Raw genomic sequence first — 27673 nt, 5'->3', positions numbered from 1 at the left:
GTGTATTTTCTGACTCTTAATGCCTCTTTGCATTAGATTATAATGTACATTCAATTGTCCTCTTAGTTAAATTTTTTTTCTTTCTTTCTTTCTTTCCTTTTTTTTTTAACTATGGAATATGTTTAGCCCAGGACTTAATTGTCTTATCTGTTTTAGTCTGTCAGAAGCTGATATTTATGCATGTCTCTTCAGTCTCAGTCGGGACAGCAGTATGGCCTCCAGACAAAATACAGTGACTGAGCCCCAGCCGCAGGATGCCGCACCCACAGGCAACAACACAACCAAATGCACCAACAGTCAGACAGTGAATGTTCCTGCAACCAACGGACAGGACAAAACCATGGAAAAGCAGCCCCTTAAACATACTGCTTCATCCAGGATATCCACAGAGACTCTGGACCCAGCTTTAGACCCTTCCTCCCTGCCACCACCAGATCCCAGCCTTGAGTCTGGAAACCTCAGCACGCTGCAGGGAGACTCTGTTCAGCCCAGTACGCCAGCTTGCCTCAGAGACGGCAACTGGTTTCTGAAGCTGCTTCAGGCGGAAACGGGCCGCATGGAGGGCTGGTGTCAACAGATGGAGCAGGAGACCAAAGACAACAAGCTGTCAGAGGAGGGTAAGAGAAGCAGACACAACATTTAGGCCCATTTACTTGCATCACATGTCTTGTGTTCAGAAAAGACCCAGTTAAGGCATGAAATGTATTTAAACTTTGCACATATGCCTGACGGTTGACAGGTATCATTGTATCCCATCTTTGTTTCCTGGGCAACATGCAAATCAGGGTGCTGCTTTCTGTAAACTAGTTTTATCATATAGGGCTTACAGTCGCCCATACACATCAAACAAATCATTACTAATTTGACTTTTTAAGAATTAGATAAACTACAGAAAAGTGTGTTTCTTCTTGAAGCATATTGTACGTTTAGAAATTCTGCACAAGAACCAATATTTAAAAGGTATTATAAAAAAGCAGAAGGAGATAAAGCAGCAGTGCATTTTACTAAAATCTTGTCAAGGCAGTGCCTTGCAGAATTGAACTGATGTGCCCGTTAGTGAAGTTCACAGACAGGGGACTAGGTCAGGTCTGATCCCTGTTTCATATGGACGGCGAGACAAAGCATAACACACCCATTACAGCCATCGACTCCGTGCTACAGATCATTAGAGCGGGAGTAATCTGTTTTATTGGTAATGGAGTCATTTTACCTTTTTTTTTTCCAGGAATATCACTTACTCTCCTAGGCAGTTCAATCTCTGCAGTGTGTTAAATATAAACGAGAAAGAAGCTAACTTATGGTTCCTCCTATTCTAAGGGCCTGAATTATGAATTTCCATTTGCATGCAGATGTCAGGCAGAAAATAAATGAATAAGTAAAAATGTGGTTAATTAGTCACTTGTAAGGACATTTCTCAATGTCACTGGATGTTAATTGGTACATTTTGGGATAGATATTTCATCAATAGACAACAATAATAAAGTTTTACATATGCATCCTCTTCCATGTCTTAATGTATCTGTATTATTACAGTTATGCATGATTTATAATATTCTTCTCCTCTTGTGTAGTGTTGGGGACGATCCGCAGTGCAGTAGGCAGTGCTCAGCTCCTCATATCACAGAAGTTTGAGCAATTCAGAGGGCTCTGTAATGAGAACTTGGTATGTGGCTTCATTACATTTTTCATGGATTTCTCTGCTTACTTTTACTACCTTACTGATTTTGTACTGAAATTTTAACTCATCCAAATGGTTTCATCTTATAACGGCAGCATCATTTTAGACAAACAAAGGCAGAAGGCTTTTCAATAAGTTGTATTTAGAGAATATTCTCATCAAGCCGAGATATGAAATCCCCTTGTACTTGTACCCTTTTTTATCAGTTATGGATGCTGTTATTTATCAGATTTTTTTCAGTCATTTGTTAATGTTCCTTTCAATAGAACGTAAATGCCAACCCACGACCAACTGCACAGGACCTTGCAGGGTTCTGGGATCTGCTGCAACTTTCAATAGAGGACATCAGCATGAAGTTTGATGAGCTCTACCAGCTGAAAGCCAACAACTGGCAGCTTCCTGAGAAGCCAGAGAAGAAGGTGATGTCTTTTTGCTAGACAATGTTGATGCCTTTTAGACAGTTGGAACAAAATCCAATCAACATATACATGGTTTTCAAGCAAAAATAGTCAGTTTTGTTTAATGAAAAGTAAGTATATTAATTATGACATTTGTCTCATTTACTCTTGTTTTATATGAAAAATGATGATTTGGTTAATTGAGAAATTAATATGCAGATTAATGACCAACCAAACTAAGTCTTGTTGCCCTAAAGTTAATCCTAAACGTGTTTATTTGAACATCTATTGATGGTGTATAAATGACGCAATCAACACCACTAAAGGTGTCTTCAACTAGAGCCAAACTGTAGCTTACTCCTTTTCCTCTTTGACATCATTTCCTCAGGATGAGAACAAGCAGCCTCCATCGTCTGTGCCAAAGAAGCAGTCTAAGCCTCGGCTGTCGACAGGGAAGGACAGGAGTGTGGACTCAGCTGTGGACAAGCAGCGACAAGAAGCCAGAAAACGGTTGATGGCAGCAAAGCGGGCGGCATCAGTACGACAGAACTCAGCCACGGAAAGTGCTGACAGCATCGAAATCTACGTCCCAGAGGCCCAGACCCGCCTCTGAGAGCAAGCCAGCTCCAGTCATCATGAAAATAATGACTCGCATCAGATATTCACTGACACAAACACAGAGGTCTGAGACAAACACATACACACAAAAAAAAATAATAATAATAACGGATGCACAGAGATTGATGCCTCTTAGCAGCACGGTTGACGACAGGAGACACATTGGATCACAGAGCACCATAATAATCCAGAGTTACGCAGATTGTCAACCTGCTGCCATGGGACAGAAATAAACTTCACAGATGTTTAATACTATTGTTATTATTGATATTATAATTATAATTATTATTATCTCCTAAAGTATTTCAAGACTGTCTTAATTGTGGAAGTATCATGGTTAAGGACATCATGGATAAAGACTTCATGTACCCTGTGAGCTGAAGAATCTTGGCATCCCAGAAGTTTACTCTCTAAAAAAAAAAAAAAATCCCTTCACAGCTGAGTCTACCGGCAAATTGTGGCTGCACAGGTTACTGGCTGAGCTACCATCCACACACACTCAGGACACAAATGCAGGTGTACTCATGGTCCACAGAGTCTTCCTGTTCTCTCTTTGTATCGGGCTGCCACTCGTTGTTTGTGGTGTGAACGCTTTACTGTGTAAGAAGTTTTAAGATGGCGTTAATGTACTCAGAGGTTTAAAGTTCAGAGAACCAGAGGAAGGCAGTAGCATATATTATAAATATCACACTATAATGATGTTAATTTTGTAAATGTTGTATACCAGATTAACTGTTAGAAAGAGGTCAGTGTTCAGCACCAAGGTAGTTTTTTATAGATTGAGTACATTTACTGTCATGATATATTAGCACTTGATGCAATCATTCACGCTACCCTTTTCTCTCTTCTGCTCCTTCTCACAAACGCCCACTACAGTCTGTTTGTGAATACCCATGTTTAAGTCTTACATTGGTTGTTTTTTGGTAAGAGATTTGAGGAATGACTGCTTAGCCAGTGAGCTACAGTGGAATGTATGAATTGTATCCATTTACAGTTCATGTTGTCTTGATCGCTGCACTTTCTGCTCACCTTGGATCAAGTTTGCCCTGTTTTTGTTTTCCTAATCATTCTGACTTTCACTGCATCCTTATGTGAGGCAGGGGACCAAGACATTCACCACTTAATATGGCATTCTCGTTCAACCAGACTGTGTGACTGGGTGGGGGTCTACTTGCTACCAGAAAGGAACTGAGATAGCATAGCAATAATACAAATACAGCTACGCTGTAGGTACCTGTACTTTAGTTTTTATAGTCCAAGAAAAGCAAAGAAAAATCAAGAAATCAAATTAATTTTAAAAATCTTAAGAAAACAATACTTATCGTCTGCTCTAAAATGTTGGAGCGTCCACTATGGAACCTGATTGACAGATCTGACATCAGCTCAAATGAAACAAACCACACTGTGGGGCAAACCGAGCAGCTCGTTTTAACCAAACCAATATGTTCAGATAAAAAGTCACAACCTACTCGTTCATGTGGCAGATGTGTCCTGCTGAGGTTTCTAACACAGTGTGAGATGAACGGAGAGACGATGCAGCAGTTAAAGCGGTACATCAGTAAACTACCTGCTGATCCCAGTTGTCACTGGGAAAACTTTGTTGAACCACCTGATGCACCAAATCAATTCACCAAGCATCCACTTCCTGAAACTCCGTTCTCAGAGGTTCTTGCGGCATTCTGACCTCCAACATGCAGCGCTGGCGATTCACAAAATTGATCCACAGTGTCATTCATGTATGTAAACATACACTCCTATAACTACTACAGTCTGAAATAATTTACCTTGCTTTTTCAATCTACCAAGCATAAATCCAATATTCTGAGCAAATGTGTTGCCAGATCTGTGGTTTTCACAAAATTAGTCAATATTCTTATTATTTCGCTGCAATTTAAATTAGTGATGAAGACAGATTATTTAGCTAGTTGTCAGATGCACACTGAAGTAGCATGTTAGTCTGATGCTAATGAATTGTTTTTGGTCTACAGTGGGGTTGGTCTGTATTTTTCTTACCTTAAAACAGGAATCCACTTTGTTATGAAGCCCAAAATTAAGACCATCCCTAGTAATCCTGAACCGTAAATGGATAGTCCAAGTTCAGAATAGAATACAACATAGCTGTCAGTTTTTCTAACATGTGTAGCAGGTTTTCATGCAAATCTCAGAATTTGTTTTACTTGGGCTTTAATCGACATTTCTAGTAGGATGTTACTTTTTCTTAACGTGGAGGATGAATATTTATTCTATGAACAGTGCTGTTGAAATGTTAAATCTCAGGTTGAACTTTGACTAGTAAAAACCACTATGGATGGAATATTTGTTGTATAAGCTCAGATGAATTGGCCAAATGCTCTGAACTCTGCATAAACACTCCATATGCCTCCAGACGTTTTCAGCATTCCTTTCTAAGGAAAACATTTTAAGGCGTTTTCCAGTCTTCTACAAACTTAACTGCTAAAGTAATCCGTCTCTTTGGCTCTCCTTTCTAGCAGCTTGAACTCCCACCTCTTCTTTTTTTCTTCTTCTTTTTGAGGATAAAAAAAAAACTGTGGTACACATTTTAAACTCCAATTCTGATGTTATTTGATATATTTTGTGATATTCATATTAGAGGTCAACACAAACACGTCTTGACTTCTGTAATTATAATTAATGGTGCTGCAAGGGATTTTTATCATGTGCCATGACGGCAGTGATCATTATTTCAGTCTCATTTGAAGTTTTTATTTAAAATGATTATTTTATTTAAGCTTCTCATTAATACATCTACCCATGTGTATACTATCAGCAAATTCTTGTTTTTGCATCAGCTCACTCCAGATGTGCTTTGCCTTGTCTCTGTTTGACCTCAAAGCACTTTGATTATAAGATTGGAGCATTTTCTGTGTTTCAGTTTTCTTGAATGGAAAGATGAAGTTTGAGGTGTTCAGAAGTGGAGAAGGGCATAGCAGATAATCATGACCAAGTGTAGTTAAGTCTTTTCTTCTAAGAGCTGGTTCTCCCCCTGCTGGTCATTTCATGTATGACACTCCAGACATATTCTCCATTTTGAATCATAAGAAGTGAAGTTGAACTGGGAATGCTGACACAACATACTGCGTTGTTGATTTTCTTATTCTCTTATTTGTATAACATCAACAATGGACATGTGCACCTCATTGTCCAAAGAAATCATTAAACATCCCTTTGCTACATGTCCTGGTCATCATTCCTGCTGTCTTTTTTTCTTTATATATACATATATATCTTGCTTGCACTTATTCCTGACACAATGTTGATATTAGCTGCTAAGTTAATATTACAGAGAAGAAAATCCTAAGCATTAAAGTAGATTTTAATGTTGCTGTGTAATCTCTAAAAGCATGGCCTTTTTGCATATAAGATATACAAAGATCCTTGCCAGTGAAATTTCAGTAATTCTTTGAATGGGTCTTGCAAATGATCTGAAGTTATTTAATGTGTGTAAGGCATTCAGGGTATGTACTGTGCAATCGTTTATAACAAATGGTAGGGAGTCCTTTTTCATATCATCTTGAGAGCTGGATCCCTTTATTTGCCTGTATGCTGAAAGCAAGACCTGATCAGGGATCTTCAGACAGTTTGTTTACCAGTACTTCCTGGCTTTTTAAAGGGCTACAAAAATGGACAAAAGTTGACAAGAAGGTGCATCTCCGTGGGTCGATAATTATGACGTGATGTTCAGCCACTGTGTGGACGAGGCAATATTTTCCCATCAAGTGGTTTCTAGATTTTACAGAAATGTATGAGACGCACTTGCCATGAAAAATTTTGAGGTAAAGTTAAATAAATAAAAACTGGGTCATAATGAATGTTTGATGCTTGAACAGAATCATGTAATCCATTCTTACGTCAGCACCTACCCTTGTGGCCGCATTTCTTTGGCCACATATTTGTCCTCTCAGAGATCCAGCTAGGAAAATGAGCAAAAACTGTAGTTACAGATTATCTTGTACTGATATATTTTACAGAAGAAGCACATATCTTACAGATAAAGGGTTGTTTGATGTTATGGTGTATTAGTTAGACACTGTGAGCCTAGTTTCTTTTAAGAGAATAAAGAATTGTGATTGCAATTATTTATGTGGCATATTTTCTGTATTTCAAAAGCTGTAGAATTAAAGGAGAATGCCACTCAATTTTGGAATGCATATTTTTCTTTCTTGTATTTGAAAAGATAAACTTAGATTCTATTAATTGTTCTTGATTTTGGGGCTGATAAAAAATATCCAGAAAACCCCTCTTTGTGATCGCAAAATATTTTGTGTTTTTTGTTGTTTTGTTTTTTCTTTAGCATAAAATAAAACAAAGTACTTTCATTTGCTCCAGCTCAGTATAAGGTCATTCTACCAGAGACCCTACTCATCACAGTAACAAAAAAAATTACAACGCACAAATACAGTACATCTATATGACCAGCATGAACACCAGTGGTTCACATTTACACTAATCAGCCATAACATTATGACCACCTGTCTTCTTGTTGAGGAGGTTCTCCTCACACCACCAGAGGAGCTCTAACCAATCAGGGCACTCAAGGGTGTCTCACTGCTGACCTGCTGAGGGACATTGCTATTGTACGGGTGTGTTTTTAAAGGAGTGTTATTAAGTGGTCTGCAAAAATATTTAGATGGCAAACATCAAAGCAACCTTTCTGCAGTTCAGGATGTACCCTGCTTCTTACCCATGTTAGCTAGGATAGAGTTTGGCCACCCACAACCCTCAGTTAGATGAAATAGTATGAAAATGTATGGATGAATGGACATGGAATTGTATCAGTAGCAGGGTTACACATTTCATCTCAGTGGTTTTAATGTTGTGGCTGGTCAGTGTATGTTTTTGTTAGTTCCCCTAATTAATGAAATCTTATGTGAGCCTCCAGATTTCTAGTCACAGCTTCCAATTTCAGCTTGAAAATGTTGTCATGCCAAAATATAAAAAAAAATAATGATAAAGAAAAAAAGAATAAAAAATAAAGACTTGTTTTTCTTATTTTGGCATAGATTTAAACAGCTGAGCCTTTCATATTATCTGGAACACAGACTGCTTCTTAGTTCTCTAATGCTTTTGTGGCTCAGAAAGAGCAAATCTCAGCAACTATGCTTTGTTATTTAGTAAATATCCCTTCTTGAGGCACTGATGTTGTTAGAGCACTATGTTTATTTTTGTAACTTTTGGTGTTAAATTTTCACAAATCACATGTTAATGTTATTTTAGCCATTCATCGTAGTCACACTAAGTTAAATGAGGCCAAAAAGATCACGGGAAGTAATCCACCAGCTATTTACTGCATCTTGGGTTCACAAAGCAGAAATGCCCTAAATTTGCTGGTTCTTTAATGAGCATGTGCACCATGATAGTGTAACCTGCATTCTGATGTCATATTCACTAATCCCAGCACCTCCTGCAGGTTTTATCATGATTAAGTCTTAACAAAAGCCAGACTCTCAATGGTAGATAAACAGTAAAATTAATCTCAGGTACTCAAACACACTTTTGAAATACTTAAATTTAATTATTTTCCCTTTCATGCTACTTCAAAGAATGTTTTCCACTGTATTTATTCTTCCAGTTTAAGACACCTTTAAGATTAAGATTTTATTATATATGTCATGCTTATGTGATAAATACAAGTGTACTTTTGCAGAGTGAGCACCCCTGGTTTGTTTTTGTAGTGCAAGGTATATTATAATAATACAGAGGGGAGGTTTCCCCCCACTCTGAATTTACTTTATTCTAGTTAATTAAATACTGACTTGCATTCTTCCTAAATAGCTAATTTGATCAGGCCTTTTTACGACTCGTCCCACATACTGCAAAAAATGATAGCCCTATTGTGGCCTAAATCTGGTTTGCCAGAGGTGGCCCACACATGGGCCAGCCAAGGCCAGCTGCAGGCACTGGTGGTTCTGGGCTGGCCCAGAGTCATTTCAGCACAGGTGCCAGACATCATCTTATTGTATATCTTGATCTACCCATGTGATGTGCTGTAGTCAGCCTAAATTAAAAATGCCTTAACAACAGTGATACAATTATACAAATAACATTTTTGTTATGTAACAATTTTGAATTGAGTAACTTAAAAAACAAAAAACATTTTACTGTAAACCCAAACAGGAATAGAAGAAGTAATGCAAGAGTTAAAAAAAAAAAAACACACACACACACATTTTGTTAGATTGTCTGTGTAATTACAAATTCCCAATTTTTCTTTTTCAGTAGACTAAACAGCTTTTCAGGTTCATAGCAAAGATATTTAAACCCTGTTTAAATTGAAACAATGAATGAATAATTATTAATACATTACTTCTGTTGAATCAACCAGCTGTGTATCATGACTTTAGTCATTTGTACATGCATTAAAATCAGGTACTGATAAGCAAAAGTGATTATACTGATTGTACTGCAGCCTATGTCCCCCCTGATGCTAATGCTAAGCTAGCTATGAAAGAACTTTATGCAGCCATTAGCAAACAACAGACTTCCCATCCGGAAGCTGCCTTTATAGTGGCCGGTGATTTTAATAACTCAAACTTAAAGACAGTACTTCCAAAATTCCACCAGCATGTTTCCTGCAAAACAAGAGGAAACAAAACTTTAGATCACGTTTATACAAACATCCCTGGGGCTTACAAGGCGACCCCCCTCCCCCACCTCGGACAGTCAGACCATCTCTCCCTATTTCTCATCCCGAAGTACTCACCACTCATCCAGCGGGTGAAGCCATCAGCGAAAACCATCAAGGTTTGGCCAGAAGGAGCAGACTCTATACTCCAGGACAGGTTCCAAAACACAGACTGGAGTATGTTTGCTACTCAGGCTACCTGTGGCTCTCACACGGACATTGACCTCTACACCTCCTCTGTACTGGAATATATCAACATCTCCGCTGACAGTGTCACAGTGGAGAAACGAATCACCACGTACCCAAATCAGAAGCCGTGGATGAACAAGGAGGTACGGCTCCTGCTGAAAGCCCGCAACACCGCCTTCAGATCAGGTGATGCACAGGCTTACAGCGTATCCAGGGCTAACCTGAGGAGGGGCATCAAAAAGGCCAAGCACTGCTATAAGCTGAAGGTGGAGGAACACTTCTCCAACTCCGACCCCAGACGCATGTGGCAGGGCATCCAGGTCATCAGTGACTACAAATCGGGTAACTCATCCATGATCACCACAGATGTTTCCTTTTTAAATGAGTTAAATGACTTCTTTGCTCGTTTTGACGGGGATAACACTGAAGCAGTCACCAGCACTCGGCTCCCAGCAGACCATCAGCCCCTCACACTCACCACTGCAGACGTCTGCACCACACTGAAACAGATCAACGCACGCAAGGCTGCTGGCCCAGACGGCATCCCTGGTCGTGTGCTCAGAGCATGTGCGGAGCAGCTCGCAGAGGTCTTCACGGACATCTTCAACCTGTCCCTTACCCAAGCAGCTGTGCCAACATGCCTCAAATCCACCTCCATTGTACCGGTACCAAAACACTCCAGTCCGGCATGCCTGAATGACTACCGGCCAGTCGCACTCACACCCATTGTGATGAAGTGCTTCGAGCGGCTAGTCCTGTCACATCTGAAGAGCTGCCTTTCACCCACACTGGACCCACATCAGTTTGCCTACCGCAGCAATAGGAGTACAGAGGATGCAGTCTCCACAGCGCTGCACTCTGTGCTCACACATCTGGACAATACCAATACATACGCACCGATGCTGTTTGTTGACTTCAGCTCAGCATTCAACACTGTCAGACCCTCCAGGTTAATCACTAAACTTGGAGACTTGGGCATCACCACCCCCCTCTGCTTCTGGATAAAGGACTTTCTGACCAACAGACCTCAGCATGTTAGGTCAGGCAACACCTGCTCCTCCACCATCACACTCAACACAGGCGTACCGCAGGGCTGTGTGCTGAGCCCATTCCTGTATTCCCTCTTCACCCACGACTGCAGGCCTGTACATGGATCCAACTCCATCATCAAGTTTGCTGACGACACCACGGTGATCGACCTCATCAGCAACAACGATGAGTCGGCCTACAGGGAGGAGGTTCAGCACCTGGCCACGTGGTGCGCAGACAATCACCTGCTCCTTAACACAAAGAAAACCAAGGAGCTCATCGTGGACTTCAGGAGGGAGAGAGGAGGCACACATGACCCCATCCACATCGACGGGATGGCAGTTGAACGTGTCTCCAGCTTCAAGTTCCTGGGGATCCACATCTCGGAGAACCTGAATTGGACCACCAACACCTCCAGCCTTGTGAAGAAGGCTCACCAGCGCCTCTTCTTCCTGAGGACGCTGAAGAAACACCACCTGTCTTCAGCCATCCTGGTGAACTTTTACCACTGTGCGATTGAGAGCATCCTGACCAGCTGTGTCACGGTCTGGTATGGGAACTGCTCTGTCGCAGATCGCAAGGCGCTGCAGCGGGTGGTGAAAACTGCCCAACGCATCACAGGGTCTCCACTTCCAGCCCTCGAGGAAGTCCAGAGGAATCGCTGTGTGCGTCGAGCTCGCAGCATCCTCAAAGACTCATCCCACCCTGCACATGGACTGTTTGCACTCCTGCCGTCTGGCAGGCGCTTCAGAAGCCTCAGGACAAAGACCAGCAGGCTGAGGAACAGCTTCTTCCCCAGAGCTGTCTCGCTGCTGAACTCTGCCCCCCACTGACTCACCCCATACCACACTGCATCCCATCACACACCCCCCGACCTGACCGAGTACTATGTACTGAACATTCCACTAGCCTTTCCACTTCACTGTTTATTTAGTTAGACTCCTGCTCATTACTTTGCACTATTTCAATGTCCACTGCACTAGTGACTAAGTTACATAAAGACTTGTAAATATCATCTGTAAACTATGTTCATAGATTCTGCTCGACACTGATGTACATAAATGCACATATCCATCTGTATATTATGCTCATAGCACTTAAATCATCATACTGTGATAATCACTTTTTGCTTTTGTACATTGCACATTTGTACATACTGTACAGTCATTTGCACATACTGTATATAACATATATCTTGCACTTGTTGCTTATTGCACTTCTGGTTAGATGCCAAACTGTGTTTCGTTGCATTGTACTTGTACATGTGTAATGACAATAAAGTTGAATCTAATCTAATCTAATCTTAATGTTACCTCAGAAGTAGTAATATTTATTTTATTTTATTTTATTTTATTTTATTTTATTTTATTTTATTTTATTTTATTTTATTTTATTTTATTTTATTTTACTTTTGTCATTTCTCTTTTCCCAAGCAACCTGTGGGAGGTTTTATTTTGAAAAAAGTAACCAGAACTACTTTTTTGACAGCAGCTTTGAACTTCCGGTGGCAAATAATTGAGAATTAGGCGGAGCTGTTGAGGAAGGAGACGTCACCGGTGGCGGTACAGGTCAACTGGTAACATCGCTGCAGCAAAGAAAAAATCCCGGATATCTCTGTAACCTACCCGTCTTTTGGTACGTCTTTTCTTTCGGCTTTATCGTTGTTTTTCTACAGTGGAATTCCTTTATAAACGCGGGACTTGATTAAAACCGAAAGTAATGAAGCTACGTGTCAATGTAGCAGCTACAGTTCTACAATATATGATGTGACAGGTTGACACAGAGATTACAACTTCTGCTTTCAAGATGTATGTCATGCAGGGGTCATATATTACTATAATGTAAGAATTGTCCAACCTTGTAATTTCAGTTTTCATTTTGACCTGCTGCATAAATATAGCTTGGAATTTGAAGCTAGCAAGCACTTCATTAATCTATAAACCTGTTAGTAAGAGGGAGGATATATTTGGGGGTTAGTTGTTTAAAGAAAAGTGAAACAACTATTTCTTTTAAACAAACATCAGTTAAGCTAGTTATTAATTGCAATTACAAAAAACTCAATCAAAGAATGGTTTTGTAAGCTCTAGAACTGATTGATTTTACATGCTAATAATTCAGTGTCTGGATTCTCGTGTATAAACATTTACTTGGGTGTGTTCTTCTTCTTCTTCTTCTTCTCCATTATTTTATTTTAATATTTTCCCCTTTGTTATCCTTCAGCTTTGAACTTTGGACCAAATATTTAGTCATTTCCACTACAAATAATCAACAAAGAAGAAGCTTTTCTGTTTATGACCAAACTGAATTATAAACAAATACCTGAGACATCTCATATTGAGATATTTTGACCTTTCATAACTGGTTCTGCAGCCTTTTAACAGTAACTTTTCTCACTTTTCTATCTCACATTGTATCTAAATGTATGCACACTGTTCCAGCCTGCTGTATCATCAGGCAGCCCCTGACATGCACGTTCCCTGTGACCAGACATGCACAGACCAGCCGTGATAGGACAGCAGATCAGGCCTGTTATGGCTGCTAGGCAGCAGAGACCTGCGGCTGCTTCAGACGGCACTTCTGAAGCCAAAAGGATGGATCCGAGGGCCAATGAGAAGAAGTGCTGTAGGTGGCTTGTTTTTCCTCTCTGCACTCTAAATGCCAAATTTGAAAATGAATCTTTAAATCTGTTCTATATTCATCACTGCAGCACAGTTATTACATTATGTAAATAATACACTTATCTTAAATGTAGATTTAAAAGTCCCTGCTCTGTGGATGACAACAGTAAAAACAGTAGTGGCCAGCAAAGATTGTTAAATCTCATCTTAGACCCACCTTCTGTCATCAGTGGTATGTGTATACAGTGTGTGCTGCCATAAAAGTCTTTACAGTCTGTATTTGTATAGGCATGTATTGCAGCATTCCTTCAGAAAGGTTGTAATATTAAAATAAGCAGGAGTCCTAAACATGTCAGTGAACCTAATACTAATATTTTGAGGAGGGTTGTTTAAAATTAATTTTTAAATGCCTTTGACATTTATTAATTCCTGGGTGACAGGTCCAAGAATCTGTTCTAAGAATGTTGAGTCAAGTCTGTTCCTGCTAGTTCTTTGTTTTGCAAGATTTATCTTACCCTGAAAAAAACAATAATGTTTTCCATTCCACGTTCAAGCCCACAAAGTTTGACAAGGAGCACAAAACTGGGTCATTGAGCAACTGAAATTGGAGAAACATTAATCAACAGGCAAGACATGAAAGAAATTTTATAATAAACTTTAACCAGCCAGTGGATACTGTAGAAGCTGAATAACAGTATAATACAGGACTCCTTTACTTTGCTTCTGAAGTCTATTTTATGTTCTTGTGTACAGTTGTTCATAAAACCTCCTTTTTTTTTTAACCTGGACCTTTTTAAGGTGCCTGGTTTGGCACAAAATGTCCTGGCATGCTTAAAAACTAAAATCTTGCTGATGTGTTATTCATTTTGTCTTCATGTCTGTTATGTGTGCAGCTTGGGCCTCCTACATGACCAATTCTCCAACTATGATAGTGATGATTGGGTTGCCTGCTAGGGGAAAAACCTACATGTCCAAGAAGCTAACACGCTACCTCAACTGGATTGGAGTGCCAACAAAAGGTCAGTATGGAGGAAACATGTTTTAGCTTCACACATATAATAACATTTGGTCTGTCCACATATTGTAAAAATAAAACAAAAATGAAACATATTTCAGCATTATAAAGATATACAGTATTTGTAGCAACACACAAGTGATTCTTTTTAGAAGGCACATTCAGATTTTCATCTTATTGCTTACATCAGGGCGGTGCGGCGATACATTTTTCCTATGAAAATATTACAGCCCAATTCTAAGCTATGACTAGTTTAAATACTGTGCTTAAGGCAAAAGTGATTCAGTTTGCATTTCTAATCAGCCACCCGCCTCATTTGCACCACTCTGTTTATAGTTGTACCATTTTGTCTACAAGAAAGGCAGCAGGAGTGGTGTGACAGATGCAGTTGAAATAAAGGTCACTGCCTCCACAAAGCTCATGCCTATTCTCTGGTTTTCTTGTCTTTCTCTCACTGTTCTCCATAATTCTTTGCAGTCTTTAATCTTGGAGTTTATAGGAGGGAAGCAGTGAAGTCGTACAAGTCCTATGACTTCTTCAGACATGACAATGAAGAAGCAATGAAGACAAGGAAGTAAGAAAGATCCTCATTATGTGAACCTGTCATGTTGTATATTCAACAATTATAGCAACACACGGTTTTTTTTTAAGATAATTTGAAGTTAAACCTTTTCATATTCCTGATGAGCTTCTTGTGTTTCCGCAGACAGTGTGCTCTGGTGGCACTGCAGGATGTCAAAGTGTATCTGAGTGAGGAGGGAGGCCAGATCGCTGTAAGGACATAATAAAGATTAGTGTGTTTGTTGTTTATGGATAAATGTTAAGTTGATTTGATTTAAGCTGGATGTTGTTCAGGTTTTTGATGCGACCAACACCACCAGAGAGAGGAGGGAGCTCATTCTCAGCTTTGCAAAGAATAATGCATACAAGGTCAGAATACCTGATGAATAAAGAAACACTCTCTGGTCAGACTTTGCTGTTAAATGCTGGATGCATATATTAAAATTCTGGAGGGTATATATGATAAATTCCTTAAATTAAACATAAACCAAGAATAGACATATTCAGCCTTCTTAAGTTAAAGCTTTCACTCACTCTTAAACAATAAAACTCTTGATTAAATCAGTAATTTAGCAAATGCAGCACATTTCTACAGCTATGAGTTTAAGATTTAAGATACAGGCATACGTTTGAAGTGATTAAGAAAATCTCTTTATTCGTGTCTTTTGTCAGGTTTTTTTTGTTGAGTCAATATGTGATGATCCAGATGTCATTGCTGAAAACATTATGGTATGTTTAATAATTATGTTCGTTTTTCTTGTTTAATTTACCACATATTTTTTTAATTGTTAGTAACTCATGATGAATCTCTGCAATTGTCTGTTTGATAAAGGATGTGAAAGTGTCCAGTCCAGATTACCCTAAGAGGGACAGGGAGAGCGTCATGGAGGATTTTCTGAAGAGAATTGAATGTTATAAAGTGACTTACCAACCTTTAGATCCAGACCAACACGACAAGTAAGTCGTTATTACGGAAGAACTCACATTCCTTACTCTGTGTAACACTTCTGTCATTTATGTAGACGTGGACAAAATAATATGTATTTGCAGAAATTGTCCAGCAGGTGGAAACAGGAGCTCATTTCCAAAGCAAATCAAACACCAAAACATTTCAGAGGTTTCAGATTTCTGCCCTGCTCAGATCTGGATTAAACACTGGTGCTTTGTGTGAAATCCTCATTAAAAGCTGGTAATATCTACAGGTTTACAGCAACTCAGATACAGATAATATACTTCCCTTATGGTCATGATGAGGAAGAACGGTAGTTAGTATTCTTTCTGCCCCTCGCCTGTATTTACTTGAAAAGAAACTATTGACACTGAAATTCCTGAGGTGTTTAGACTACACAGAAAGTACACGATATCTCCACTTTGTCCTTGAGTGGCTTTTCCAAGTTTTGGTCACATACATGTTTATAATTAAAGTTTATCCTTTCACTCTGGCCTTCAGGAACCTGTCCTTCATCCAGATTATCAATGTCGGCTGCCGATTCTTGGTCAACAGGGTGCAGGACTACATTCAGAGTAAGATAGTCTACTACCTCATGAATATCACCGTACACTCCCACTCCATCTATCTCTGTCGTCATGGAGAGAGCACTCACAACGTGGAAGGACGCATTGGAGGTGACTCTGAGTTGTCAGAGAGAGGAAAGCAGGTGCTTTATCAGTTTATATATTTATTAATCTGTCTAGTAGAAAGATGAGATTGTGAATACAAGTCATACTGTAAGTGTTTATAATGAACAGGCGTTAACGGATGTGGCTTGGTTCTGTCCAGTCAGCAACTCAACAATTAGGACACCAAATGTTCAAAAATGTCAGAATATTATGTGATATACTATTCAGATCAAGCATAAATCCATAGCTTCAGTCATATCCTGAAGAATTAGAGTTTGTGGTTCTAATGGGAAGATTAGATTAATTTGATTCACGTTACCTCTGATACTTCTTTTGTTTTTCTTCAGTTTGCTGCAGCTCTAAGAGGTTTTGTTGAAGAGCACCGACTGTCAGACCTGAAAGTTTGGACCAGCCAGCTGAGACGCACCATCCAGACGGCAGAGGAGCTGGGTGTTCCCTATGAGCAGTGGAAGATACTTAATGAGATTGATGCTGTACGTCATACTTTATAAACAGCAATAATATTAAGCCAAAGGTAAAGACGGTCACTGTTACTGCTTTCTGTTTCAGGGAGTGTGTGAAGAGATGACTTATAAGATGATTGAGGAAAAGCATCCGGAAGAGTTTGCCATGAGAGATCAGAACAAGTATCATTACCGCTACCCTGGAGGAGAAGTAAGACTTTAACCCCTGAAGGAGGTTTGAACTCTCATGTATTACTGATTGGTACTGTTATTTTACTAAATGTATAATATTCCTCTCTCTCCAGTCTTACCAGGACCTGGTTCAGCGGCTGGAGCCGGTTATCATGGAGCTGGAGCGACAAGGCAACGTTCTGGTCATTTGTCATCAGGCCGTCATGCGCTGTTTGCTCGCCTATTTCCTGGACAAGAGTGCAGGTTATATGCAAAAACACACCAATGACAGCACCTTGTATCATATATTACATTGCTGTAAGATTGCAAAGGTCTCAGTTGCCTGCGGTTGTTTGTGTTGTATATTTAAAACTTGGACAAAGAGTATGAAAAGTGATTCAGAGGAACTTCTTAATATATAATATATAAAAAGGTACAGTCAGCTTGGCAGAGCTACAGGGGGAAAAATTCAGGCTGATCCAAATTTGAGTAAATTTCAATGTCTAAAGGTCCTTTTTGTTTTGCTTTTTGCTTTTCCTGAAGCTGTAAACTGACCTGATGTGAAGCCAACTGCCAACATTTGGTGCAGCTACAGCTGCACCTCAATAACAGGAGGTTCCAGAAAGACCAGACACATCTAGCCTTATCAAACACATTATCTGTATCATTTAAACATTAAATTAAATGCAAGATTTAATAGAAATCCCTCTATTGCACAACAAACTACACAGGATGCTTCACTGTTATCAACTAGCTTTAGTAGACTTGTAGAACAGTTACACAAAACTTTGTTTATTGGTTTTATTTAGGTACTTTCTAGACATCAGCAAAGCTTCTTCTGTTAGTAACCCTAACTGTGACCTAATGGCTAATCCTCGGTGGATGTTTTTGTCTGCCTACCAGGTATTACTTTACCCTAAGCTCCAGGCTGATGTAAAGAGCACCTAAGAATAGGGCAGCTGTAACTGCAGCATATGGCGTCCAGTAAAACCACCAGGTGATGTTGAAAGGGATTTTCTACATTTAGTGCACAGGACTAGATTTCCTTTCCAATAAGATAAAGCATGTCCATGTGTTTATTTTTTTTCTTCTTAAAGAACAACTTAATAAAAAATTCATGCCATGGTTGCCACATATAACAAACCTGAAAAAGTTGCATTAAGAGTTTTCTGATTAGCAGCTTCAGGGCAGTGAGCAGCAGAGATAAAGATGAGGCTATCTCAGATATTAACAGTTCATGCATTTAAGCAAAGGGTTGAAATCTAAGCCATTTTGAAACATTAAGGGATTAACTTTAACCAGACATCCGCAACCTGTGGCTCGTAGGCCGCGTGCACCTTCTTCAGCCCTTCTTTCAGAGGAAAATGGAGTGTAATTCTGTGTGGGCAGCTTCATTTACGTCCATTGCAAATGGTACTAGCTGTCCCGTATGCTTGATTTGTGCCAAGAAATTAGCTAAGAACTAAGAATGTAACATTGAAAGACATTTCCAGAGCAAATACACAGCATTTACTGAAAATACCAAACTCAAGATTACAAACAACTTGATTCAGCTTCAGCAGATTCAATCATTTATGACGAGTCATCATTTATGATGGCATTGATATCGAGCACAGCGATGTTGTGTATGTGAACACTGATGATGCGCAGGTTTGGCCTTTTTCATCATGATGCATAAAAAGCAATAAAATGTTAACAGTTTCGTTAATTCTAAGTTGTTTTTAAGAGTCAAATAGTTTGTGTGGCTCTAAACTTTATTAGGTGGGACAGGTGGTAAAAATGGCAGTTTTATTAATAAATGTTGGAGGCCCCTGCCTTAAACAAAAGCTGTTGATTTATCCTTTAATTTAGTTTATTTTTTTATGTTATGAAAGAGCACAGGGTGATGTTGTTAACTACGTTAGATCAAATTTTGAACTAAACATTCAGGCGAATTCGGCCAGAAGTGACCCGATGAAGATAAGAATACCAATTCAGGGTACAGTGCTGATGAAAGTTTGATGAGTTGAAAAATTATTTCTTTTAAAGCAGAGAAATTTCATGTATGATCCACTAATTAATATCTACAGCCTGTCTGGCCTTTCAGTTATAAGAGAAACACAGGTGGAAAAGCACCTTAATCTGTGCTTTAAGTAATCCAAAACCAGAACAAAAGACTATAAAAAAAAATACAGAAAATAAAAAGTGATAATAAACAAACTTCCCATGATTTGTTATGTAAAGTCTGCTTTTTGTTGTCAACTTTTTGTAAAATCTTTTTATCAAAGTTGTGTAAAGAGATTAGATTTCTCATCAAAGATTCAACAAGTAAAAGAAAAAACTGTTTCCTGTCATCATCATTATTATTATTGTTATTTTAATTTTGCATATCAAGGTTAGAATGAGTGACACCAGTATCATAAATATGATAATAAATGAGTGAGAGCAGATACCTCCTATTCACTGAGGTTTAATCAAGAACGGTCGATAGCGGTGATGCTTGTAAATGATGACATGCTTTTGTCCCAGTTGATGTTTTCTTTTAATTAGTGCCACAGTATCCAGACTTGCTGATAAAGTAACTCAGCGATCCCTGTTGAGCTTGATGGAGGAGGGAACAAACCTCTGGCTGAACCAGATGACTGGGATGGTGGCCATGTGTCCTATTTGGTTCAAAGGAGGGGAAAACAGAAGATCAGAGGAAAAACAAACAGTTTAACCTGTGCAGGGCAGGCGACAGTCTTCTTTCTTCCTAATTCCTCTATTTATATTGTCTTCTTGCTGTATCAGTGCATTCAACTTGCAGCATTATGCACAATGTGCCCCCCTTCCTGGGATGTAATTTAAAAATAAGAATTTGACAGTACAGCATGATTTATTTAATAAAGTTTTGTCTGCTCAGCCTCAGTTAAGGACTCATCATCAGTAAGCCCAGTTAACTTGGTTGAGCTGAAAAGGAGATAATTCATGTCAAATGTTCAGAAAATGAAAGCCAGACTAGTAACATGACATTTTAAATTTTAATGGTGAAGTATGTAGTTCACGTTAAATATTATCCTACAGAGAGTGAAGTCATTCTTTTCTGTGCACCTCTCTAGCTTGTTTGCGTAGGTTGTTCAGGCCTGAGAGGAAGTAGACCACATGACACAGCTGAAATTCAGGACCTTTCGCAATTAGAATTCCAAATTTGGAACAATATGAAGAAAAAAACTAATATGAAGAAGAATTTCTATATTTGGAGAAGAATAGCTTTTTCTCTTTGTTAGTGCAATAAATCCTGATCAGGTGGTAAATTCTGTGACATTGAATTTCTTGAACCTGGCTTTTCTCTATAGATTTATACTCGTAGGTTGGAGTTTCCCTGCAGGTGCGCACATTTTCCTGTCAAGATTGTTTTTACTGATCCAAACATTTGTGTGTGAAGTGGCATACGCCTCTTTTACCCCCCCACCCCCAATCCCCTCCCCAAGAGTTATAAATAAATCTCCAGAACAACAGGGTGGCGATGCTGGAAAATACGTTTGAAAATCAAAGCCACAATTATACATGTACAGACGGCGCTTCATCAGTCAACAGAGGAAGTGGTTGGTGATGGGCTGTTTTAAAGTGTCAGCTACAGTTAGATGACTGCAGAAACCAAAGCGAGGGTGCACTGACTGGCATTTTGTCTAATTGTGGTTCCACCCACGGGTCATAACAACACATCAGAGTGTACTGTGTAGCTCAAACAGTGCTACGTATGAGTTAGAGCTGCCCATGGGTGTGCCTGCTCAAGCATGGGGAAAAATAATCCACAAAAATTTATTTAGGAGCTGACAAAATTATGACCATAGAAAACCACAACTCAACCAACCCTTATTTTTTTATTGGTTTAGATGATCTACCCTACATGAAGTGTCCCCTGCATACTGTCCTCAAACTGACCCCTGTGGCTTACGGTAGGTTTGCATAAGTCAGCTACACATCTCCCTTTGTTTTTGTTTTTGTTTGCTTGTCGTGATGTATTTTCACCCTGTCTCTCTCTATTAGGTTGTGAAGTGGACATGTTTGACTTAAAGGTGGAGGCTGTCAACACTCACAGGAACAGACCTCTAGTACGTTTCTTTCTACTACGTTCTGTTTTTACAAAAGTTGTCTGCCATCCTAGCTCAGTTTGATATGTGGTGACACTAATGGTGCTCAGCCTGTCATGACAGGACAGAGCGTGGACCAGGACTGTTCTCAGGAATTCAAACCAAAATTACAGCCTGGTGTTTTTCATTGTGCTTTAAGAAGACAGATATTCCGCCCTCCTGGCAGCTTGCTCTATCTATACACTAAATCTTGTTTTACAAAGATCTACTCAACTCAAACTCAACCAGCCTTTCACACAAACCATAGTAAATAACATTCCTTACAATTACATGAGGCATTTAATGGATGAATGTTTCATTTAGAATTAAATCCATTCTTAATAACAATGTCATTTCACCAAAGCTGGGAAGCGTCCAGCAGCCATCAGCCTGTGTACGTGTCACTATGTTTACCTGAATTAGGCTTTAAATGCTGGAAGAAATAACAAAGACGGGCAAAGAAATCTAGCTGCTTCTATTTGATGTAATTTATTCTTTTATTATTTTCTTTTGTACAAGCACAGTATAGTCTCAGCCAAAATTAAATCAAATAATGCTTGGATGTTTAAGAAATATGTGACCTCTCTTGCACTACATGTCAGGTATACACCAACATCTAGCCAAAGTAAGACATTTTTTAGTTATTTTTAGTCATATTCTTTTGTATTTTCTTGGAAATCAGTTTTAAAAGATATTCATTGACAGTTTTACACTTGAGGATGTGTGCTAATTTGGATCCAATTAAGTGCTTCTTTTCCACTCGAACTTCCACTGGAAGTAGCCAACTTAAGCAGATGGAAGAGGGCTGTCTCATATGCAGAGGGAAAAGGCTGGGCTAGCTGTTTGACCCAAGTGTAAGCTTATTTATATGACATCGGCAAACTTATCCATCCATCCATCCATCCATTTTCTGCCGCTTATCTGGAGTCGGGTCGCGGGAGCAGGGAAACCCAGATTTCCCTCTCCCCGGCCACATTCACCTGGCCGTTCGGAGGGATCCCGAGGCGTTCCCAGGCCAGCCGAGAGATGTAGTCCGTCCAGCGCGTCCTAGGTCTTCCCCGGGGCCTCTTTCCAGTGGGACGTGCCCAGAACACCTCACCAGGGAGGCGTGCAGGAGGCATCCTAACCAGATGCCCGAGCCACCTCATCTGGCTCCTCTCGATGTGGAGGAGCAGCGACTCTACTCTGAGCCCCTCCCATATCACCAAGCTTCTCACCCTATCTCTAAGGGAGAGCCCGGCCACCCTGTGGAGAATACTCATTTCAGCCGCTTGTACTCGCAATCTTGTTCTTTCGGTCACAACGCACAGCTCATGACCATAGGTGAGGGTAGGAACGTATATTGACCGGTAAATCGAGAGCTTTGCCTTTCGGCTCAGCTCCCTCTTCACCACGACAGACCAATGCAGAGTCTGCATCACTGCAGATGCTGCACCGATCCGCCTGTCAATCTCCCGCTCCATCCTTCCCTCACTCGTGAACAAGACTCCGAGATACGTGAACTCCTCCACTTGGGGCAGGACCCTATTGCAGACCCGGCAATGACATCGGCAAACTAATTAACAGGCAAAAAAAATTTCTGAAAGTACCATTTAAGATAAATTGTAGAATGTAGGAACATTTCCAAGTAATAGCTACGATTCTGGGAAATGCACTCACATAGAGCTTGATGAAAAGATGGATTCCACTTATAACTGATTATTTATCTTAACTGTAAACACCAGCTAGTCTAGTGCTATCTAAAGTTATCTAAATCTGTCTACCTGTTCCTCAAGTGTTCATGCAGATTTTTTTTCTTGAATCATCTCCTTTCTGTGAGGTTCACATCTGTTACAGAACTCTTGGCAAGAAAGTGAAAAAGAATATTCTCCAAAACAAAGAGCATTTTCTGAAGTGCTTCACATCAATTATGTGAATAAATCTGTCTTCTCCATCTGTCGGTGAAGGGAGCAGCAAAGAGAAATACACTCGGTCGGCAGCTGTTCAGTAGCTAAAAATGCTTATTTGCATTGTTGTTTACCTACTAATTATTTTCTCATACAATTATAACAATTGTCTCAAGAATGAGAGTTTCCCATATTTCAAGATGTCCTCAGGTATCTTTTTTCTAAGTGTAATGAATTAAATAATTGTGGCACTGTTTAAAACTTTTATAGCAAACATATAAAAGAGACTCAAAGAACAAAAACAGGGATAAGCAGCGTAAGAAAGAAACCAGATTAAGCTAAGGAAATTCATCAGAAATGATTTAGTAAACATGGATTTCCTCTCTGCAGCCTTAGTTGGCACCACAGAGCGTCAGGACATGCGAGGCTTAAACACGGGACTTTCGCTCCTTATGTCCACATGAGAATTGTTTGTCAAGTCATATCTTATTTCCCCGACATATCATTTTATATTTAGGATCAGACTTTGAGCCACTGCCAAACACAACTCTTGGTTAAATAAATCATTTCTATGACAAATACATTAGAGTGCCTTTTGTCTTAATTTCCTAATCAGTGAACCTCCATACCAGCTCCTTGCTGGCAGTTTGTGCTGATTAGCTGATTAATGTGACTTTTAGACAGACAGGGTGTTAACACATAAACAGATTTACTGACAAACTTCTTGTTAACTAGGGTGAGGAATATCCTGTGCTGTGGCCAAAGTTTCTTCTATTTATGGTTGTTTGCTCAGTATCTGTTTATGCTTTTTGGCAGCTTTGTACGTTTGAGGTAGTAATTCCGTGCAGAGGAGGGGTTTAATTGTTATAGTAAAAAGATTTGCTAATCCACCCACTTTGTCTGTGTTTTTTTCTGACCAGAATAAAGTTAGGATGGGTCCCGTTCCGCCACCTTTCCTCCGCAGGAACAGCTTCACTCCGCTGTCCAGCCAAGACCAAATAAAACGCCCTCGCCTGTACAGCGTGGGCAACTCTTCACACAGCCGAACGTCCCATGCTCCCACTTTACCCAGCATGCCGTTTTCTGAGGCATCCGAGGGGACTGAATTACAGCAAAGCGAGGTCAGTGCCAATCACAAAGGTGACAAAGAAATAAGCTGAAAAAAAAAAAAGAAAGGGCTGAATTCATGTACAGCTCCAGTTACAAGTTTGGCACTGTATGTAAGAGATTTTTATCAGATGGTTAACAAGTAAAGAATAATTTAAATTGAGTGTTTTATTCCCAAAAAATAAGGCTGATGAGATTACCATGTTTTCTTGTCTAGGACTCTTGTAGAGTTTTTCAGTGTCACACTAAACTCAGACAAGAGCAAATCAGTTTGTCTAGAATTAGTTTTTCATCAGGGGACTGTTATGATGTATTCACAGACACCTACACAGCTAAACTAAAAGCTCTCACCAGGCTATTCAAGGACTACCTCCAAAACATTTATGCACTTGATTATGAGGGTCTCAAAACAAAAAGTTGCTCGTCTAAACACACCGCACTGAAATAACTATATCACCACACTGATATAAAATGAAGCAGAAAGTCAAAGCATTACAAAAATAGTTACTACACATTTACAAAACATAAGACACTGAAGGTCATATACACCGTAGCCCTACACCGTAACCCTACACCACAGCAAATTAACACAAGTGGCCAGGCACCAAAGAAAGCCCCTTCACACACCACAAAAACCATTCTGCCACTTCGCTATTACTGTTGTCACCCCTCTGCCAACAACACCTGATCCTCTAAAAGTGGGTTTGACTTCTTTATAGTTTGATACTCAAGCACACAGTGGGCATGTCCACACACAGCTGTAAAGCCGGTACATAACCGGCCCTATCTGAACACAAGACCATGAGCAGCAGTGGCCCTTTGTTCAACCTTTACTGTCTTTTGCGAAGTCTCACAAGGTGAGGTGAGGGGTCCTCTGTTGGTTGCAATTCTACAACTTTGCTGATAGATGTCACCAAACTGTACACACTGTTCCTTAAACCCTTAAGTTCACACTAAGAAGGAAGCAACAGGAAAATATTTATTCATTTATTTTTTTTATTTTCAACAACAATGATAAAAATCAATGTTTTTTGACAAATGGTTGAGATGACAGTTAATAATATAGTAAGAAGAGTAAAAAGGTCAAAATTTGAAAGAGTAATTTGATAAACATGTTATAACTTACTTTTATCATTATATACCCAAACCTCGTGGTAGAAAAAGCTCTGGCAGATTTATCTCCAGAAATATTTTATAAAACTCAATATAGTCACTGGCTACCAACAAGTAGAGCCGGCTATGGAGGCAAAGCTGGATAGGCTGCAAGGGAGGCTGTACTCCTGAGTTATTGTAGCAGTTCAACCAGACATTTTATTTTATGTAATTATTTTTTTTTTTGTTTTATTTTTTTACTGCATTTTTTATTTTTAATTTTCTGTTTGTATTTTTAATATTTTAGTTTTTTCATTTCATGTGATTTTATTCATTGTATTTTTCATTTTTTAATTTAATTTAATTCAATTGTTTTTATTTAATTTATGGTTTTCACTTTGCTCTGATGGACCCTGGTTTATAATATAAGAAATTGAAGAAAGAGCACAGAAGAACTCTTTCATGTTTAGAAATTCTTACTGATAAACTGAAAATAATCTTTTCTAGAAGACAAAGCTGTGTTTGTTGAAGTTTGTTGAGCTCAGCTGGTTGTTCGGGGTCAGACAGCATGAGAAAGTGTGTTGCAGATTCTCAAATCAGCTTTTCTGTGTTTCTAAATGCAGCAAACTTCACCGAACCTCTAATGTTGTTGATCAGCCTAAAGTTTTGTCATACATTTAGCATTCAGTGTGTTGTCATGCACGTCGACCACCACAGCCACTGCTCAACCAGAGGACTACCTGGTCTGTAAATGTTTGTTTTTGATTCATCTGCATCATTTCCAGGCTTATAATCACCTAAATAACCAGTACTAAATTTAGAAACTCTAAGAATTTAGCTTCTTTCTGGATAAATGGGTGTTTTCATTTATTAAAAGTCCCTTCAAGAACATCTTGAGTATGTTGAGATGAAGATCACATGTTTTTCCAGTGTTTTTGCCTGTGCTGTTGACCACAAAGTGACCTTTGTTAATATGACTGCATTTCTCAACCTGAGGGAGGCAGAAGGAGTGTCTACGTCTGGCTTACATGCTTCCAGTTCAGCATTAGCTCAAGCTCAGCCTACGCCAGTAAAAACAAATGCCTCAGTCCTTTTTTGGCCAAGTGTTTTTGTTAATGCAGTCGCTTTCTCTCCCTCTTCCTTTTCCATCTGGCAGGAGTCTCTGAGCAGTTTCAGTGCAGCTGATGCAGAAGAATGTCTGAAGAACTGAAAAGAACCAAACTGGTGCATCTTTCTCCTCAAACAGGGAACATCTGCTCCCTCCATCCCATTATCTCACTCCTTCACCTTAGCATGATGTTTCTCCTCGTGGTATGTCACCAGTGTGGAGGATCATCAGTAAAATCAATCATTAAAGTCACAAGCACTGCATCACACACTGTATCTGTATAGCTCCTTATATTTTATTTTAGGTTTATGTTCTGTATTTTTTAGCATGTACAAGTATGAACTCAATGCTTTTGACAGGCTTTAAGGCTGGGCTGTGATTATGTCAAATATACAAGTCAGAGATTTGTACATATGTAGATGACTGCCACATTATGCTGTGGAATATATTGATTTTGGGGCATAGGATCGATTTGTTGTCTTCAGTTTTAATTAAAGGGAGTTCCTCTCTTGAATGAAGCCATTTACAGCCTTAATTTGTCCTCAGATTGTGTTCCTTAACTTTTCTTTGTAAACATTCCTAGGCAATGTGTATCCTTCCTCTAGCAATCTAACAGGATGTTGTTATTATTCTAGCTTTAAAAGAATTTAAACACATGAAATTGCATTTTAGTATGCAGCATAAGATGTAAAAATGAATTAAAAGTTCTGTCTAGCCTTATGAATGGTGCAGGAGCTACTGTGACACTCTTCCTATGTGATAAAGAGTTCATTATTCTCTTTTGAGGGAAGAAAAAACTCTATCACAAAGAGTTTTTACTTGTGTATTTGCTTTCTTTTAAAAAAAAATTTATATATTCCAGATTTCTACTGTGATCATGTGCCGTTAATCACATTTAGTGTCACCAACTCTCCATCTGCAGAGTTTTAATAATTTATTTTAAAGAAAAGAAAGTCAAGTGGAACCTTAACGGCATGCAAATTAATGAGATCAACTTTTATTTTTATATTGAGAATAAATTGGTTATTTTGAAATAGTGCCTTTATTGAAATTAACAATCCTGTTCGACCTTCAATCAGGACAATTTAAATATGCAAAATCATGTTTCCTTTTAACTCAAAGATTGGTGATACATTTGTATGTCTTGAAGAGCTTTAATGTCATTACACAAATTTCATCAAGTAAAATAAAAAATTCCATTGCTTTTACCTTGATTTCTGTTTTATTCCAACAGTATTTAGGATCATTTTAACCATATATGGTAATGTGTATGTGTGTGTGTGTAATTCTTAGGAGTAGCCTAAACTCAAGTGAGTCATTTGTACTATATTTGGCAAGATTACGACCCACACATCACTGGTTTGGCAACTTTTTGGCATCACGTG

General features: G+C 39.1%; 2 protein-coding genes across 9 annotated transcripts in view; both read left to right on the top strand.

The window, feature by feature from the left end:
* Positions 1 to 5888, top strand: part of dlgap4a (discs, large (Drosophila) homolog-associated protein 4a) — a 98447-nt gene extending 92559 nt beyond the window's left edge. For 2 of the 3 annotated variants that reach the window (XR_006012462.1, XR_006012463.1), the window contains 5 exons: positions 193 to 617; positions 1572 to 1663; positions 1945 to 2097; positions 2465 to 4542; positions 4603 to 5888. Coding sequence is in view for 1 of the 3 variants with exons in the window: in XM_042004097.1 (XP_041860031.1) it covers positions 193 to 617; positions 1572 to 1663; positions 1945 to 2097; positions 2465 to 2689 (895 nt within the window). In the remaining 2 variants the exon portion in view is untranslated. Of the gene's footprint in view, positions 1 to 192; positions 618 to 1571; positions 1664 to 1944; positions 2098 to 2464 lie in introns of all 3 variants that reach the window. The other variant, XM_042004097.1, reaches the window with a different exon arrangement.
* On the top strand, positions 536 to 27496 carry LOC121651719 (6-phosphofructo-2-kinase/fructose-2,6-bisphosphatase 2-like). Of its 6 annotated transcripts, none has more exons than XM_042004116.1 (16): positions 536 to 617; positions 13010 to 13177; positions 14067 to 14192; positions 14666 to 14762; positions 14895 to 14961; positions 15044 to 15118; positions 15422 to 15478; positions 15582 to 15706; positions 16200 to 16407; positions 16717 to 16863; positions 16940 to 17044; positions 17139 to 17268; positions 20859 to 20921; positions 21013 to 21077; positions 23902 to 24102; positions 26337 to 27496. In XM_042004116.1, exons 2-16 carry the CDS (start codon positions 13045 to 13047, stop codon positions 26388 to 26390), a joined length of 1653 nt encoding a protein of 550 aa, XP_041860050.1. In that variant the 5' UTR covers positions 536 to 617; positions 13010 to 13044; the 3' UTR covers positions 26391 to 27496. The 6 variants fall into 6 exon arrangements, with proteins under 6 accessions (XP_041860050.1, XP_041860047.1, XP_041860051.1 ...); XM_042004113.1 differs by lacking the exon at positions 536 to 617 and adding an exon at positions 12064 to 12190 and having other exon boundaries at positions 12994 to 13177; XM_042004117.1 differs by lacking the exon at positions 536 to 617 and adding an exon at positions 12084 to 12190 and having other exon boundaries at positions 13043 to 13177.
* Positions 27497 to 27673: the final 177 nt, after the last annotated feature.

This window comes from Melanotaenia boesemani, chromosome 13, assembly GCF_017639745.1.
Source record: "Melanotaenia boesemani isolate fMelBoe1 chromosome 13, fMelBoe1.pri, whole genome shotgun sequence".
NCBI lineage: Eukaryota > Metazoa > Chordata > Actinopteri > Atheriniformes > Melanotaeniidae > Melanotaenia > Melanotaenia boesemani.
This window is presented reverse-complemented; position numbering and strand designations above follow the sequence as displayed.